Source organism: Labrus mixtus, chromosome 24 (genome assembly GCF_963584025.1).
Source record: "Labrus mixtus chromosome 24, fLabMix1.1, whole genome shotgun sequence".
Taxonomy (NCBI): Eukaryota; Metazoa; Chordata; class Actinopteri; order Labriformes; family Labridae; genus Labrus; species Labrus mixtus.
The window spans coordinates 6,265,983-6,283,210 of NC_083635.1; the positions used below are offsets into that span (position 1 = coordinate 6,265,983).

The 17,228-nt window shown below is 44.6% G+C and overlaps 3 protein-coding genes across 8 annotated transcripts in view; 2 read left to right on the forward strand and 1 right to left on the reverse strand.

Annotated features, from left to right (window-relative positions):
- Positions 1-8,672, forward strand: part of raph1b (Ras association (RalGDS/AF-6) and pleckstrin homology domains 1b) — a 50,766-nt gene extending 42,094 nt beyond the window's left edge. For all 6 annotated transcript variants that reach the window (XM_061032974.1, XM_061032972.1, XM_061032975.1 and 3 more), the window contains 6 exons: positions 10-153; positions 1,643-1,753; positions 2,224-2,322; positions 2,429-2,549; positions 3,583-3,719; positions 3,804-8,672. In XM_061032974.1, coding sequence (XP_060888957.1) covers positions 10-153; positions 1,643-1,753; positions 2,224-2,322; positions 2,429-2,549; positions 3,583-3,719; positions 3,804-6,371 — 3,180 coding nt within the window. In that variant the 3' untranslated portion in view covers positions 6,372-8,672. The remainder of the gene's footprint in view (positions 1-9; positions 154-1,642; positions 1,754-2,223; positions 2,323-2,428; positions 2,550-3,582; positions 3,720-3,803) is intronic.
- Positions 8,673-9,559: 887 nt separating this feature from the next.
- alg11 (ALG11 alpha-1,2-mannosyltransferase) lies at positions 9,560-12,412 on the reverse strand. The gene is made up of 5 exons (XM_061032981.1): positions 12,334-12,412; positions 11,472-11,693; positions 11,028-11,399; positions 10,378-10,943; positions 9,560-10,299 (listed from the first exon to the last, which is right to left on the reverse strand). The coding sequence occupies exons 1-5, from the start codon at positions 12,378-12,380 to the stop codon at positions 10,016-10,018; spliced, it is 1,491 nt and encodes a 496-aa protein (XP_060888964.1). The 5' UTR covers positions 12,381-12,412; the 3' UTR covers positions 9,560-10,015.
- Positions 12,413-13,583: 1,171 nt separating this feature from the next.
- Positions 13,584-17,004, forward strand: cpb2 (carboxypeptidase B2 (plasma)). The gene is made up of 11 exons (XM_061032510.1): positions 13,584-13,740; positions 14,044-14,119; positions 14,210-14,334; positions 14,434-14,542; positions 14,992-15,093; positions 15,172-15,276; positions 15,371-15,481; positions 15,570-15,660; positions 16,146-16,348; positions 16,486-16,570; positions 16,661-17,004. Exons 1-11 carry the CDS (start codon positions 13,664-13,666, stop codon positions 16,888-16,890), a joined length of 1,314 nt encoding a protein of 437 aa, XP_060888493.1. The 5' UTR covers positions 13,584-13,663; the 3' UTR covers positions 16,891-17,004.
- The last annotated feature ends 224 nt before the right edge of the window (positions 17,005-17,228 follow it).

Consider the following 17,228-nt stretch of genomic DNA (forward strand, 5'->3'; position numbering starts at 1 on the left):
TTTTATCAGGAGTGTTTCTGCGGCGGCACGGTCTCGGTGCCGGAGATCGAAGGCATCCTCTGGCTAAAGGAAGATGGCAAGAAGTCGTGGAAGAAGCGCTACTTCCTCCTCAGAGCATCGGGGATCTACTACGTCCCCAAAGGCAAAGCCAAGGTCAGTGAGGCAAAATGAAGATGCAGAACAGAAACGTTGTTCTTTCTATCAGAACCAGATTCTGCTCGGAGCTTTCTGTTTTCTGTTAAGTGACTGATCAAGTTTTTTTTTTTTTATATACCAGAGAAGATTTGTCGTGCATATGTGATCTATTTTTAGTACGATCATCCCCCAAACTTTTTCCCAGACTCAGCAGCGACTCCACATCAGCATTCAGTAGCATCACTTAAAGAGGCAAATACTGTGGATGACTTTTTTTTACCTTTTTTTAAAGACAAAATCGGGTATTTTAAAGTCTGAGCTTTATTTTTTCCCGAACATTTCGAGGTCTACAATGTACAACAAGTTTTGAATTGCTCCAGTAGATTGCTTCAACGTGCGGCGACATAGCGTGCTACAACGGCTGCAACACACTGTAATCTTTCAGGGCAATTGCATCCAGCCAAAGCGCCTGTGTTTACCACTTACAGTCTCAGATTGTTAAAGTGTACGGCAACATAACAGAAAAGATCCCTGCATAGATAAGTCTCACTTCTAAAGACATTTCTTTTAAACCAGAAGCAGCTCCTAATGTGGCTCTCTTTGCAGCCACCACACCCCTTTTAATGAAACCGCCCATTTCACCGGGCAGCACTTCACGGTCTACTGCTGCCTCCATCAGATGGTTTGTTTGTGTTGTTGTGTGACCGAGGTGTTTTAAAGAGACAGCTCGGGTATAACGCAACACAAGAAAACAAGAAAACCAACGAGGCAGGTCGACAACAGAAGAGGACCTCCTGTTCTTTTTGGGGGTTAAATTGCTGTTTTTGTCAATGGAGTCTGGTGGCTTTGAATGGAGCGAAGGTAACTTAAAGGTATATTTCTGCAGCGATCTGTATTTTTGTCAGACACTTTGACATATAATCTGAGGCTGTACATCTCTTAATGGACACAATCTGTTCAGGCATATTTGCACTGAAAACATACAAGGCAGCCATGAATAGTTTGTCTTGATGCTGCATGCTGAAGCAATCATTTGCAGAGTTTCCGTTTTTTTGTACTTTTTAGTCAATAGAGCACCAAAATATAGTGTGGTAGTTTGAATATTCCCTTTAAAATCCTGCCACCTATTGTGAGCTATCACCTAGCTCATTTGCTACAGTTGCTTATAGTGAAAGCCCTCACATTAAAGAAAGTATTTCATTCAAATCTGTGTTACTACTCTGACAAACATGCACACAACATCCACTACAGTGGCAGTCGGCTCCTCTGAGCATAATTATTTAAAGCCCATTTAGAGCAACATCACTCAAGCATAGAAACAGTGTTTGTTCAAAAATACTCCGAGACCATTAATATGCAATTTGGACTTCTGCCTCGCAAGTTTTTTCTCCATCGAGTCGGTCAGAACTCGGCGGAAAATACTCGATGCATTGGCAGGTACGCGTCTGTGCCTCGGATGGGTTGTTGCATTCGTTCAGTGCGTCCTCCTCTGTCGCCCTCTCCGCAGGCTTCCAGAGATCTCGTGTGCTTCCTGCAGCTGGACCATGTTAACGTGTATTATGGTCAAGACTACCGCAGCAAATACAAAGCTCCGACCGACTACTGCCTGGCTCTCAAGGTACACAAACCCTTTTCATACGTTTTCAACTCAGGGGAGAATTTTTCATTTCAAGTGTTGATGCAAATGTATGTGCAGCAACAGATATGCAGCGTGTCAACACTGAGCTTCTTGCTCCATGTACGGATGTTATACAGCAGTTTGATCTGAGATGTTCTTATTGACCCACAAAGACTTATTTGAGCTTCTCTCTGAATCGTTAGACACGCATCTTAACTGCATTAGCCTTCCATTCCTTTCAAAAGCACTCTGCAAACTGCCTCCAAACAAGTCAATAAAAGTTCTTTCATTGAAGTAGATTGCCTTTTAATAAGCTGATAGTGAGTGTTATTGCTCCTTGTGATTAGTCCTAGAGGCATGCAAGCCCATTCAAGCATACGTAATACTTTCATCATGAGGTTTGCATCATTTCTGAGAGGAGGTTTGAGGCATTTGTTGATGGTAGAATCTGTTTTGACTTCTCTCTGCAGCATCCACAGATCCAGAAGAAGTCTCAGTACATCAAGTATCTGTGCTGTGATGATGTCAGGACGCTGCACCAATGGGTGAATGGAATCCGCATCGCCAAGGTGAGTCTAAAAGAGAATTAAAAAAAAAATAAAAAATAGGACAAAAATAGTTGTTTGTCTATTCAGTCGATTTGTACTTAACCATGTTGTGTGTGTTTGTTTGTAGTACGGGAAGCAGCTATACATGAACTACCAGGAGGCCATGAAGAGGACAGAGGCCGCCTACGATTGGTCCTCTCTGTCGACCGCCAGCATCCGATCAGGCTCCAGCTCTGCTAGCATACCTGGTTAGTTCGTTTTCTAATCAGACTATCAGTGCAACATCCAGGAATTCAATTTTTCACTCACTTTACTGATTTTTTTCAGAAGGGTTTTCTGTATCATTGCAGAACCTGTTGGCTAAGTAAGAGTTCGAACTGAAGACAGAGTTTACGCTCTACTTGCATTTTAGGTGTTGCACCAGCTGAGATAATTCCAGTGTAGACCTCCCTGACCCTCCGGTTGAGAGATGACTGACGCTACCACTGAGCCACAGCCGCCCCCATTATTAAACCATAGCCAATTGATTCCCAGATTGTCAAATGCCATGCCATTTGGGAATGCTGTTTCTCCACTTTATTCCAGAAAGTCACATAACGCTGAGTACATTACAGAAATATTACCAGGGTGTATTTGTCAGGTGTTTACTGCCACAGAAACTGTTTGTCTTTGTCCTCTTCAAGGTCTGTGAAGATGTCCAAATGTATTTGAACAGAAGTCAAAGTCAAAGTCAACTTTATTGTCAATTTCAAAATATGCCAGACATACAGTGGAATCGAAATTGCGTTTGTCTCCGTCCCGCGGTGCAATACAACCAAAATAAGGTAAAATAAGACAAGGTAAAATAGATCAAATAAAATGAGGTAAAAATAAGATAAATAATATTTACAGTAATAAATTCTAAATTGTGCAAAAGGTACAAAATAGTAAATAAAATAAGATTTAAAGAAAAAGTAAACTTGTGCAATATGTGCAATGTGCAGTAAACTGATTGTACTTTTGAGATGTTAGCTTCAGAGTTATTAGTCCAGAGTTCTGTAAACTTGTGCAATGTGCAGTAAACTGAGTGTACTTTTGAGATGTTAGCTTCAGAGTTATTAGTCCAGAGTTCTGTAAACTTGTGCAATGTGCAGTAAACTGAGTGTACTAGAATAACACTTTCATTTTCTAACTCATTCAGTTTTATATTCAGAACTTTGACACAACTTTAAGCTTGACACAAATCATACTTGAGCTGCTTTAAGAATACTCTCAAAGAGTCTTTTATGTGTGTGCCTTTAGAGTCCCAGTCTAATCATTCGGGACACTCAGACAGCGGGGTCGACACTGGATCTTCTCATGGTCGCTCGCAGAGTGTGGTCAGCTCCATCTTCTCTGAGGCCTGGAAGAGAGGGACCCAGATCGAGGAAAACACCAAGGTATGACTTTCTATCACAGAAATATGTGTTTTAAAAAAAAAAAATCATTTTTCACGTCACTAAGCTGTTTCTCTCTTTCCTCAGCACATGAGGATGGAGGCGTCCAGATCGGGCACCCTGCCTCACGTCTCCCACAGTCACCGCCATCACAGCCAGCATTCAGCCGATCATCCCGCCCTGACGCCCCCTCCCCAACCTCAGCCTCCGCCTCAACCCCTCCAACAGCACCCGCCACCGCCTCAGTACCCATCAATGCACCCGCAGACCCCACCTCCCCAGCCTCAGTCTCCTCAGCAGTCTCCTCAACAGACTCCACAGCCGCCTCCACCGCAGGTGATTCAGCGTCCCCCGCAGTCTCCACAACAACAGCGGAAAACACTTCCCAGCTACAGCCACGTCCCCCCCCAGCAGCAGCAACAGCAACAGCAACAGCAACAAGAAGTGGCTCCTCCTCCGCCCCCGCCGCCGCCACCTCCCCCTCCTCCCCCACCCCCGGTTCAAATGGTCTCTCACCACTCACCGGCTCCAACCATGTACAAGTTCAGCACCATCAACCGGCTGCAGAACCAAAATGCTTCCAACACAGCCAACCACAGGCTACCAGGTCACATCCACGCCTTAGGTCATCAAGTTCTCCCGTCATTACCAAAACCGCCCCCAGCACAAGCGCCCGTCAAACCAAATGTCAATCACATTGCGGCAAGGACTAATGTCCCGCCTCCTCCTCCACCGCCTCCTCCACCGTCCATGCCAACTCCAGGGTCGGCCATGGCTGTTTTGAGGCTGGGTCCTCCAAGCCCTGCTGCCCCACCTTCCTTCATTCCTCCACCACCAGTCCCTCCACCTGATCCCCAAATGAATGGAGTTGCATTTCCTCCCCCTCCTCCTCCACCTCCTGAGGTAATGGCTCCCATGAGCCACCCTGTTTACCCCAATGGGCTGAAGCAGGTCTTGAAGGAGCGGTTTCCCAGCCCGCCACGGGACCTCCTCTCTCCAAACGGAGGCATTGAAGATTCCCCGCCCCCTGCCCCTGCTCCGACACCCCCACCTCCTCCGCCTCCGCCTCCGCCACCGCCTCCTCCTCCTCCCCAGCAGTTCCCAGTGCCGGCCCAGTTCCCGCCTCCTCCTCCAGCGCCACCAAAAACCTTCAACCCTGGCTTCATCCCGCATGCTGCCCCCAAACCGGTCTCACCCGTCTCCCCTTTCCCTCCTGCTCCACCTCCTGCGGCCCTGGGTGGCCCATGCCCACCCCCGCCTCCACCACCTCCTCCACCTGCTCCCTTCAAGAAGCAGTTCAGCCTCCAGGCAGGGCACACCTCTAGCCAGCCGCCTCCTACTTTGCCGAAGCAGCACAGCCTGTCGAAGCCGTCATCCATTTCAGCAGGAGGGCCTCCTGCGATGTCTTTGGTGAAACAACTCGCAAGTCAGTTTCCAGGAGCGTCATCCCAAGCAGCCAATCACACGGAGAGCCCCAAAGCCCCCCTCTCCCCCCCTGCTGTCAAGACCAAACCAAGATGGCAGCCAGGTGGAGGCCAGCAGCTACAGTCTCCTGAATTCCCTCCTCCCCCTCCTGACAACAACGGTGGCTTCCCTGCCCCTCCTCCTCCTCCTCCTCCTCCTCCGCCTCCTCCTCCACCACCTCCACAAGTCACAGGCCCATCTCCGCCACCTCCTCCCAAAGTTACAGGCCCCACACCGCCACCCCCTCCCCTTCCTCCGGGAAACCTGGGCTCCCCCCTGAGGAGATCCCCCTCTGGCTCCTCCAGCTTAGGAGGCAAGAAACCTCCTCCCGCCCCGCAGAGGAACTCCAGCATCAAGCTCAACGGTTCAGCTTCCTACGAGGAGTCCAGGAGGAACTTACTGAGCAAGTTTGCCCCCCAAGGCAACGCCCCTTCCTCCTCCCCTTGCCCCCCTTCCTATTCCTCTGGATCCCCTTCTAAGGACCCCTCAAACGGACCCCCAGCACCCCCAAAACCAGGCAAGCTCAACCTTTCCAACCTGCCTCCAGCTCTCCAGGCCAAAGTGAGCCAGGTCAAGCAAATTAGCGGCGACTTCCCTTCTCCGCCTCCCGAGTGCGCCTACTTCCCACCTCCCCCTCCTGCCTCAGAGCTCTTCCCCCCTCCTCCACCTCCTGGTTCTGATGCCCATAGCGGAGGTCCGCCAAGAGTTGCTGTGGTCAACCCCCAACCCCAAGCTCCCCCTCCTCCCCCACCTGTGTCCCTCGTAAGCAACTCAACATGGGGGAAAAGCTCACTGAAAAAGACTCCTCCACCAACGCTTGTACGGCGCGGCAACAACACACCAGACCCCCCACCACTTTCACCTCCACCCACCTCCCCAAAGGGTGGGTCGGGCCAGCCTAATTTCCTGGATGATCTTCACCGGACACTGAAGCGAAAGTCAGTGGGTCGCCAAGGTTCCCTAACCTCAGCCGGCCTCACGGGCAAGTTGGAACCTGCAGGAACTATGGACGACATGGCGCTGCCCCCGCCTCCACCCGAGCTGCTCCTGGACCAAGGGAAGCAAAGCAACGGAGGGAACGACGGCGGCTACAAGTCCGGAAACATCTCAGGCTATGCAACATTACGACGGGGACCCCCGCCCGCACCACCCAAACGGGGGGACGGAACGAAACTTACCGGAGAGTGTTGAATTTGGAGATCAGGACACGATAAAGACAATGAAAGAATATATGGGAGTGTGTATATACTTCAACCCAAGCCGGACCGTGATCAGTTAGTGTTTGCGAATTATTGCATTTTTTTAAAGCTTGGTTTGTCGGATCAGTGGGTTTTATCAACGCTGGAAAATGAAGACAAAATTAAGACAAGAGCAGGAAAGTCGGAGTCAAAGAGTCTTACATTTCCCCGTATGGTAAAACCCTTCCATCCGGTTACCTGAGCAGATTCAAATACACACTAATAATAAGAACCATTCAAATATTACTGGATCCAAGTCTGAGCCGAACCATGTATCCGCTTCTCTGCCATAAGTTTGTGCCACGTACCGGATAAAAAAAAACCCCGACATGAGGAGCTTTCTGCTTCGGTACTGCATGGAGCTCATGCAAGAACTAGCTGTAAAAAAAACCCAAAAAAAACATGAAGCTGTTCTGAAGTGTGTGCATGAGTGAGAAAGATCCCAAAACACCAAGACTGACGATACATACATGCATTGCGTGAATGCATGTATGATCATGTGGTGTAGTTCACGGTTAGGAAGAAAGGCCTACATGGAGTGCTGGTTGGTTAGGTGTGCTTTTATATAAAATTATTTAATGATTGATAAATGGAAGGATTTTTTTTATGAGTTTGTATTTTAAAAAGCTGGTCAACAAAGTCAAGAGAGGAACAAAACATTTTGGCACAATGGAATGTATACAGGGAGGCATATTAGGGAACATAAATACAGACATGAAGGCAATGAAACTAGAGCCCGACCGATATCAGACAACATGGCCCTATCAGAGATGAATTTTTATGAGATATGTCGATAAAACACTTCTTTTTACAGAATGTATTAGAGAATAACCCTTGAGGTGATTTACATGTGACGTATTTTAGTTGTTTGTCCAGCAGAGGGCGATCCAACTCCATGTTTTACTGTACTCTGTGTACAGTACAGTGTTCAACACAAATATTGACAATTAAAAATCTGCTTTTTGAGTATATCAGAAAATACCACGTCAGTATGGGTAGATATATAGATTCAATGTTTAAGTCATGCAATTGTCAGGTCATGGTGTATGTTAATAAGTGCAACTTGATAGTGTTAAATGGGCCCATACTGCGTCGTCTTTTATCAATTCCATTGATATCGGTCGGGCTCTGATCAAAAAAAAAGTCAAGTATCAGTGCAACTTTTAAACCTGTTCACTTAAACATTTCAAGACTGTTTAGAAACTTTGCAAATGCAAATGAAAAGGAAGCCTTATCCCCAAAGTCTTGCACAGAGGTCAGAGCAGATTTCTTCCCAGGGTTCAGCAGTGTCTGGACCGTGCAACTGGAAAAAACAAAACAAAAAAAAAACATTATTTAAAGGACTTGTGTAATGGAGGCGGGAGGCCTGTGATGGTGCGTCTCTGTGGACTGTGTGCGTTGACTTCCCCGTGTGTTTGGCTCGATTTTGGACCTTCTCCTTCAGTTTGTGTCTGTACAGTTGCAGCTGCTACTCCTCCCCTTTGACTGTTGGTCGCCCCCCCCCCCCGCCCGTCCCACCCGTCCCGCCGCCTTCTAAAGTTACATGGTATCACATTTCAGGATGTCGTTCAAGAATGTACAGATTGGATTGTGAAGTATACTCATGTTATCCACACAAGCTGATAAAACATACATTTGTCGGGGTCAATGTACAGAGAATTAAACCATGTCGTCGATAACAGAAGTCTGGCATCAGACTGAATGTTGCTTTCAACTTTGTGTGTCTGTCGTGTCTTTGTTTCTTCATGGTGCCATTACTGCTTCAATCCTCGGTGCACTAAGGTCCAACTGAGGTTATATCTTGACTTTGTACCTACAGATTGGATCATGAAGGGTTTTGACTTCTTGCAGGAATGGCTTCATTTTAAGGGTGCTCAATGTCAACATGTCTGTGTGCATCAGGACGACATATCATTATCATTTGAGACACTTTAAACTGGTTTTAAATTTGGCGTTGGTGTGGAAATGAATCCTTTGAAGGTGGTCTTTTTCCACACAGGCCCTATTGGACATGCTGTTCTTTTGTCCCTGCAGCAGCCTTCTTGAAGACAGAGGCTGTGTACCATTTCTTCTAACTGAATATCATTGTCTTTTACAGGATGTTTGCTTCAGTACAGTATGTAAGTTATTGATGTGCTGACGTGAACATGTGGGGCCGAGTTACATGAAGAAAAACGGTTTCAGATAAGAGTAAATGTGTCCTCTTGCATTTAAACTGAAAATCACAATATAAATGTTCAAACCAGATCCTCAATCCGTCTCAGAGTCCTCATTTTGTTTTCCAAATGATTAGGTGTGATGAACCTGCAAACATCTCAGGTTATTCACTTTATTGAATGCACATTTTGAAGTCACACGTGTGTTGTGTCTGTGGAGCTAATGCGCCCTCTAGTGGTCTCATCCTGCAATCATTTTGCAAAATATCACAGGATGTTACAGTAAAAACATCTATCTAACCAATAAAGTATCATTAATGGAGGAAAAATGGATGAAAAATAATTCTGTCTTTAATACACAAAATCTCTGGTCTTGACTTCCTGTGAGGAGCTGAGAACTAAGCGACCTGGCAGGATGTGTGGAGGAGGAGGAGGAGGAGGAGGGGGAGTGCTGCTGCTTGATGATGATGATGATGATGTCTCGGCTCTGGTCAGTCTGAAACACTAGTAATTAGCTATACTGCACCATCTGTTTTTATCATGCACTTATCTCTATTTAAAGAAAAAGAATAGAAGTAAGTCTTTTTTTTTTTTTTTTATCCCAGACTTTGGAATCTGTTTTTGACCTGATATATGTTGAAATATATTTTTTTGTTAATAAATTCAAAGTTTTGAGTTTAGACTCAGAACTCGTACACATTTGTAACACGTGGCCCTTTGCCTCTTCTTAATTTTAGTGTTTGGGTTAATTTATGCGGGAAGATTAGCTCTACTTATTCTATGTAATGATTAAGAGACACTGAATGTAAATGTTGCCGTTAAGGCGTCTCTCAATCAGAACGACTTGGAAAGACATTTAGAAAGATGGAATCAGGGAGTTATCGTCTTCATATTTGTGCCTTACACTTCACATTTTTATGACCGCATGTTCGGACATTTCATAATTGTCTTCCTGAAATAAACAACGGCTCATCCTACTGCAACATCCCACTTAATATCTTTATTACATCTTTAATTACAGTCATCAATATCAAAAATATTTCACATTCTGGGCGTGTAAACAAAACGTTCCTGTTCTGTTGTGTTTTGAAATACTAATTTGCTCCCCTGGACCCATTTTCAACATATTTAATATAATCTTGTTTTGGTTAAACTGACAAACAAAGGAATGTTTCCTGTAGAAAGTAATCAGGGCTTCTTTAATCTAACAGGATAATCCAGTATTTACAGAAACAACTCAAACTAAATGCAAACATTTCTGCAGGAAAAAGGAAACAATTTGATGTGTTTCTGCCAGGTGCCTAAACTGTACTCTGAGAACATGGTGGGGAAACAAAGTGTCACCAGTCAGTGCTACAGTGTAAGTGCATCAAAATAAAAGGTGCTCAGAGGGTCTAACAGCCCCTGACGTGTAGAACACACACACACACAGAATGAGTCCTCATCGTTCAAGTGTTCCCATCAGAGGCTCCACAGCAGCGCAGAAGCACGCTTCGAACTCCTGATCGGAGAAGCGGGCGACAGACTGGCGTGCGTTCCGTCTGATCTGCAGGCGGTTTTCAGGCGGCAGCGTGAGGATCCGCTCTATGGCCTCGGCGTATCCGTCCTCGTCCTCGGCGAGGAAGCCCGTTTGGCCTCCCTCGTAAGGGACCACGATGTCGAGCTTGGGACCGCCGGATTTGTGCGCCAGGATGACTTTTCCTGCCGCCATACATTCAACAATACCTGGAGGAGGTAAAAGAAGAAATGTAATATCTCAAGATAGTTTTTTTTTCTTCACATTTTAACAGACTGTCAATTTACCTATTCCAAAGTGTTCGTTCCACATGGTATGCAGCCCGATGGTTGCTTCCCCCATCTCTCTCTTCAGCTCCTCAAAAGGAACATTTAGTTTAAACTCCACCCTGTCCGCCACGCCCAGCTCCTGGCACAGCCCCCTCAGCATCAGCACCCTGTCCTCATCCTCCTGATTCCTGCATCCACCAATCAGAACCAGCTTCAGCGCCTCTCTTCCCCCCGCCCCCTCCCTCCTCCGGTCCAACACCTTCTTGAACGCTCTGATCTGCAGCCGGTGGTCCTTCTCCGGCCTGAACTGCCCGATGGAGACTATCGAGTGGCACCTCCGGTCCCCGTCCTCTTCCAGGGGGATGTCGAGGAAGGCGCTGACGTCGCAGGGCGGGTAGACAACGCTGGTGCGGTTTGGAGCACGCCACAGGGACAGGATGTGATCCAGGGTCCAGGAGGAGTTGACCATGATGAGGTCGCTACAGGAGCCGGCCATGCCGTAGAGGAGGGCGAAGAGGCAGTAGTAGACCACTTTGAAGGCGCTCAGGAAGAGACTATTGGAGACGTGGTCTGCGTTGTTGAACCTGAAACATCAACAGGTCGCGTTATAAATCCAGTTACATTTGTAGGAAGAAGACGCAAGGAGAGGCGAGGAAAAGAAGGATTACCTGGGGTTCCTCTCTCTCACCACAGACAGCATGTCAGTGCTGATGGTGGGGTAGTGAACATAGCTCCCCACGCTGCAGCCTCCCAGGTAGCGGAACAGGGGGAGAGTGAAGGCGTAGCCCATGGAGTCGATGTAAAGGTCCGGGACAAACTCTGTCAGCGCCTCCCATCCCAGGAAGACGGAGCCCACGCTCTGACCCAGGAGGGTGAAGTGAGGAAAGAGGCCGGGCTCCACCAGCAGCCGATGCCTCAGGAACACAAACTGAATCGGCCGAGGCAGCACGATGTTAAAACGACGACGTGCTCCTTCCACAATCTGCTGACCGGTCACACCCAGGTCCCCCGTGTACACCACAAAATTCACGTCCACGTACCTGTAAGAGACACGGTTTCAACACCACAAACAAGGGGGGGGGGGAGAAAAGTGTCATCCATAAAAGCTTTACCTGTTTTGTAGTGCCCTGATAGCACACCAGAGCACCCGCTCTCCCCCTCCGCCAGCGTTACAGTACGGGTGAAAGAAGGCCACGGTTGGACGTCCATCCCGCGCCCTCCGAGCGTTCCTGCCGCTTTGAAGCCAAAGGCGGACAGCCAGAACCAGCAGGACGAGGACAGCGATCAGCAGCACGCACAGGAACAGCAGAGGCAGCAGCAACTTCCACAGCAACCTGCAAAACAGAGTACAGACGTACAACTTGTAGCAAATCTGAAATATGCAAATGAGCGGATTTCTAGATAACTGGGTTTGCTACAATTAAAAAAAAAGGGGGGGGAATTAATTCCACAACAATAAAAAATGTATATAAGGCTGTAAAACCCCAACCTGACTAAATATTAAGACCCAAACAGGCCAAGGATACAGCTACATCTTGGATTTACCGTAACATGAGAATAAACACACATTAAATAGTGTTGCATGTACATAACGCTTTAATAATGATGAATAAACTTCACAGAAATATTAACAGTTGCAATATATAGACTACAACAAGAGAGTATTGAAGAACTGAAGGTCATAAAGAAACATTATGAGTGAAAGCTTTAAACAAACTAGACGCATTTTGGATTTCCTCAACAATAAATATGATTTTAGTGTTGACAACTAGTCACAGTAGTAACTGTGGTGGACTTTCTGTAGTTCTTTCGATTATAATGTACAGATGTCATTTTGTTCTCTAATGTCAGAGTTCAGCTGTTATTAAAACACGAAGTACAGCTTACAGAGTGCCAGCTGGTGTCTTTTAAATTAGACATTTCATGACAAATAAGTGAATTTAAACGCGTAGTTTGCAGCATTTTGTTTCTTACCGTGTTATTTCACACAAACAGAGAGCCAGTTGATCGTGAGGCGACATCTTTAACAACACACATCACCGTTTATAAGTTCGTTTTCCTCCTTTGTGATTTGTGAGTCATTATTATTGAGCGCCATCTACCGGTGTGGAGGTGTCACTGCAGCCACTGTTCCTACATTTGATCCATCATATCATATTCTTTGTAATGTAGCATAAGTGAGGTCTTTTTATCTGCTTTTTGTAACATAACAATAAGTAAGGTCTTTTTACCTGCTTTTTGTAACATAACAATAAGTAAGGTCTTTTTACCTGCTTTTTGTAACATAACAATGAGTAAGGTATTGTACCTGTTTTTTGTAACATAACAATGAATAAGGTCTTTTACCTGCTTTTTGTAACATAACAAAGAGTAAGGTCTTTTACCTGCTTTTTGTAAATTGTCTTGAGATAACACTTGTTATGAGTTGACGCTATACAAATAAAAATTGATTGATTGATTGATTTATATTCTTAACCTTGTGCTGTATTAAAAAAAGACATATTCATATTAAGTAGAGTTTTTATATTCAGTGGGGTTTTTTTTATTATAATGTGTATTATCTATCAATCTATCTAAAAAATTATAAACAATATAGACAGTTAAAACAAACAGACATGTATTTGTTTGAACAGGCAGCAGAAGCAAAATGTTTATAAAAGCCTTTCGTCATATCAAATGAATCTACTGGCCTCCAGAAGTGTGAAGAAAACCAGAACAGATGAATCATTCACACTTATAAGCGTGAAAAATAGCTTTACAACCTTTTTTTTTTTGTTGTTTCATTTTGTATTAGAACAAGTCATTAAATGTCATAATATTGAGGAGTCGGTAGCCTGGTGGCTGATGTGAGCGCCCCATTTACGGAGGCTGTGGTCCTCCAAGCGGTTGGCCTGGGTTCTCATCCGACCTGTGGCTCCTTCCCCACTCTCTCTCTCTCCCGATATCTTACTCTTTTCACTGTCCTATCTTTAAATAAAAGGCATGAAAACAAAGGTAAAGAAGATCATAATATGGGTATTTAGAAAAAGTGGATTTGTGTAAGCACAATAATCAGTCCTATCGATGATATGTGTTTTTGCAATTGGTCAAATTAAAATAACACCCTTAACTGTATTTGGAACTATAGTAAGAGGAATACAGACTACCTGCTCTCTCTCAGCCCTGATGGCTGATCTATGCCCTCGTTTTTCAACAAAAGTAATGTTTAACTTCTAAATAAACACTGATTTGATCAATAATCTCTCCCGTCTGCTGTGTTTTGTGAACAAACTTCTTGTCATTTCCAGTTTGGAATCCTGACAACATGAAATCTCTCTGGATATTGTTTGTTTTAATCAACGTACAGGAACTCCTGAAGACTGGACACTGCACAGAAACACAGTAAGTGGATTTGGATATTATTTTATTAGCTATCGTGGAAAGAGCAAGTCACTTCTTTTCCACAAAGAAAATAAGCAAGATGACAAACTTACTCAAATGCATTCCCTTTACACGATTGTTGTGCTTTCCAAATGTATTCAGGTCACACAACAAATCATTTAAAATGTACTTGACAGCACTGTCCCACTTTTAACTTAAACAAAGTAGGAGTTACAGCCGCCTTTAAAACACTGTGACGCATTCTTCAGACCTCTGCGTCCTTCATGGTAGACTGTGTAATCTCCTGATGTTCTTTTCCTTCAGGGACCAAATCCTGTCAATCACCCCAAAAACAGAGGAGCAAGTGGACATCTTGAAGAATCTGACCTCTCAATATGAGGTGGGAGTTGCACGTCTTCTTCAAAGCTTTCTTTCATGGCCTTTTCTTTTTTTACCCTCTGTGATTTTTCTTTGACTTATTTTCTCCCAGACAGCCTTATGGCAGCCGGTTGCACCTCAATACATCCAAGAAGAAAGTGAGGTCCACCTGTTTGTTCCTGCAACCAACTTAGAGACTGTAAAGAACCTGCTGCAGGGACATGCCATAACCCATGCGTATGTTGCCCTTTCTGAAATTGCACATGCTTAACACAAAGATATCACAGACCTACAGCATAGTAGCTGTGCACTGTGTTTTTTTATTTTTTATTTCAGGGTGTTACTGGCCAACACCAATGAGTTGATCGAAATACAGACGAGGAACGACTCCACCGACCCACGGAGCAGCGCAAATTTCTACGAGAGATATCACAGTCTGGAGGATGTATGCATGTCTCCTTTATCAATCCGATTACATTACTATGAGTGCAATTTAAAAAAAAGAAAACTTAACACGACTTAACAGTAACCGAGAATTGTGTTTTGGGTCTGTCAATAACAGTGAACTCTTGATTGCTTCATTTTATTAAGTACAACTTGCAAAATATTGACATTTTTGCTGCAGTTACTTCTAGTTTTATGGTTTATTATGATCCTTTTTTTTTAAGGTTTAAACTTTATGAAAGTTGTTTTGGTACTATAGCCCAGTATCATTTCCAGTTTGGCAGGTTTTTATTTTGACAAGCTGTGAGAATTTGATCATATTTAACAATTTCTGGCTCCTTTTGAGTCTTTTTTTTTTGCTTGCATCGACAGTATTTATCACAATATTATTAGATCACCTGGAAGCAGGCTGCTGTATTTACTGAATATATTTCCCTTTAATCATTGTAGATCTATTATTGGATAAACAGGACCACACAGGAAAACCCCGCCACAGTAAAAACCATTCTCATTGGCTCATCGAGTGAGAAACGTCCTCTCTATGTCCTGAAGGTTCTTCCACTCATCATCTGAAGATAACATGCTCGTTGAACATTTTGACTTCTGACTAATCCTTACTTTATCCCTCAGTTGTCTTTAAATGACAGAGCAGATAAGAAGGCCATGTGGATTGACTGTGGGATCCACGCCAGGGAGTGGATCTCTCCTGCTTTCTGCTTGTGGTTTGTTCAGCATGTGAGTACACTGAACCCATCACAGCAAGGAGGAAAACATTGAAGTGAAGTTTCACAGTGTTCTCGCTCTAACATCAACGTCCCTTCTCCCCCAGTCGTTGGCCTTTTACAATGTAAACCAAGACATCACTGACATCCTGGACAACATGGACGTCTACATCCTGCCTGTGCTGAACCCTGATGGATACTCTTACACATGGACCACAGTGAGAACGCATTACAAATAACAGAGAAGTTGTAAAGGCCCAACATTTCAGCTGGATTCATGATCCGTCCCTGATTCTTTTTTCTCAGAACAGGATGTGGAGGAAGAACCGCTCCGTCGGCATGAACAGCGACTGCATCGGAGTCGACCTGAACAGGAACTTTGACGCCAACTGGTGCAGTAAGTCCTCCGTCATTAACCAGCTGTCCTGTACTGGAGAATCATCATGTCAATGTAGACATCCACTTTAAAGTAATCCTTTGACTCTCAGTGCACAATATAATCATTTGTTGATTGGTACGAAATAATTTCTCAATCCCAAATAAAACTGAATTATGTAAAAGTGACATTCTTGTTTTTAAAACCTTTACAATACTTTTTGCATATTTAAATGTCTTCATGAACAATAGATCCAAAAAAGAAAAATCAGATTTCACAGATTGCTTCAGAAAGCAGCTGCAGAGGGCTGTGATGATTGCAATTTATTCCTTCACGACAAATGAACCCAATAAGCCACTGACTATAGTTTGTGTTCTTATATATAACTGGATGTGATTGATCGATTGATAGGACTTGGTTTGATTATGATGTTTTTATAATAACTCATCATGCATGAAAAAGTCTTTGTAGCATAACATACAGTAAAGTGATGCTGCGTCTTCCAGCGGAGGGATCCTCTCCTAACCCCTGCACTGAGATCTACTGTGGCGCCTTCCCAGAGTCAGAACCAGAGTCTCACGCCGTGGCCGAATTCCTGCGCAGCCACAAAGACACGATCCAGCTCTACGTCAGCATCCACTCGTACTCTCAGATGCTGCTCTTCCCGTACTCGTACACCTTAGAGGAGGCAGAGAACCACAACGACCTGGTGAGTGGTTTTCCCCGGTGCCTCATCCATCAAACGCAAATGTGAGAGCTTTTCTCTTGAAGATAAAAGCTCCGGAGTGTGTGGAGGCTTTATTCTGCAGGAGGGCTTTCAACTGTTTTTAAAATGCATTTCTTTAGCTTGAGATTGCCAAAGAAGCAACCCAGAAAATCAAGAGATACTACAGGAACAACTACAGATACGGTTCAGGAGCAAAGACAATATGTAAGACTTTTTTTTTTTTTTTTCATTTGAAGGTATAATTAGCTTGACTTGATTCAGTCCCTTTCATAAGTGTCATTGCTCATTCCTCAGACTTGGCTCCAGGTGGTTCAGACGACTGGGCGTACAACCTCGGCATCAAATACTCCTTCACTTTTGAGCTCCAGGACCGCGGGCATTACGGCTTCCTCCTGCCACCATCTCACATACCCAGAGCCTGCAATGAGGCTCTGACCGGTGTGAAGACCATCGCTCTGAAAGTTATAGAGAAAACACAGACCCCAACAAGTCCTCCTACAGCAGCTACACCTTTCTGGAAGTAACTTTTGTGGATGAAACTTGTTGACACAAATTAGTTTGTTTGTTAAAAAGGTGATTAAGTCAGTAACGATAGAAATTGTGTAATTCTGATGCCAAATAAACATTTCCATGTTGTTCATTTGCTTAATATTGGCTTATTTTCTTGTTTTTATTGGTGTTTATTAATCCCACAAAGGGAAATTACTTTTACACGCTGTTATTGAGACATGCTACACACTCAGGCTGAAATACACACAAGTGCACAAACAGGATCATATGGACATGCACTAGTGGAGAGATGTCAGAGGCTGCACATGAAAGAGCGCTCGAGCCCTCAAGGGCACCTTGGCAGTGCTCAGGA

Bases quoted from the DNA above. Each gene is read 5' to 3' on its own strand.
- cpb2 (XM_061032510.1), top strand. From the start codon at position 13,664: ATGAAATCTCTCTGGATATTGTTTGTTTTAATCAACGTACAGGAACTC. The intron at 15,661-16,145 runs GTAAGTCCTCCG...TGCGTCTTCCAG, and splicing joins CTTTGACGCCAACTGGTGCA to CGGAGGGATCCTCTCCTAAC. The intron at 16,349-16,485 runs GTGAGTGGTTTT...GCATTTCTTTAG, and splicing joins CAGAGAACCACAACGACCTG to CTTGAGATTGCCAAAGAAGC.
- alg11 (XM_061032981.1), bottom strand. From the start codon at position 12,380: ATGTCGCCTCACGATCAACTGGCTCTCTGTTTGTGTGAAATAACACG. The intron at 11,400-11,471 runs GTAAAGCTTTTA...TGTCTCTTACAG, and splicing joins ATCAGGGCACTACAAAACAG to GTACGTGGACGTGAATTTTG. The intron at 10,300-10,377 runs GTAAATTGACAG...TACCTCCTCCAG, and splicing joins GAACGAACACTTTGGAATAG to GTATTGTTGAATGTATGGCG.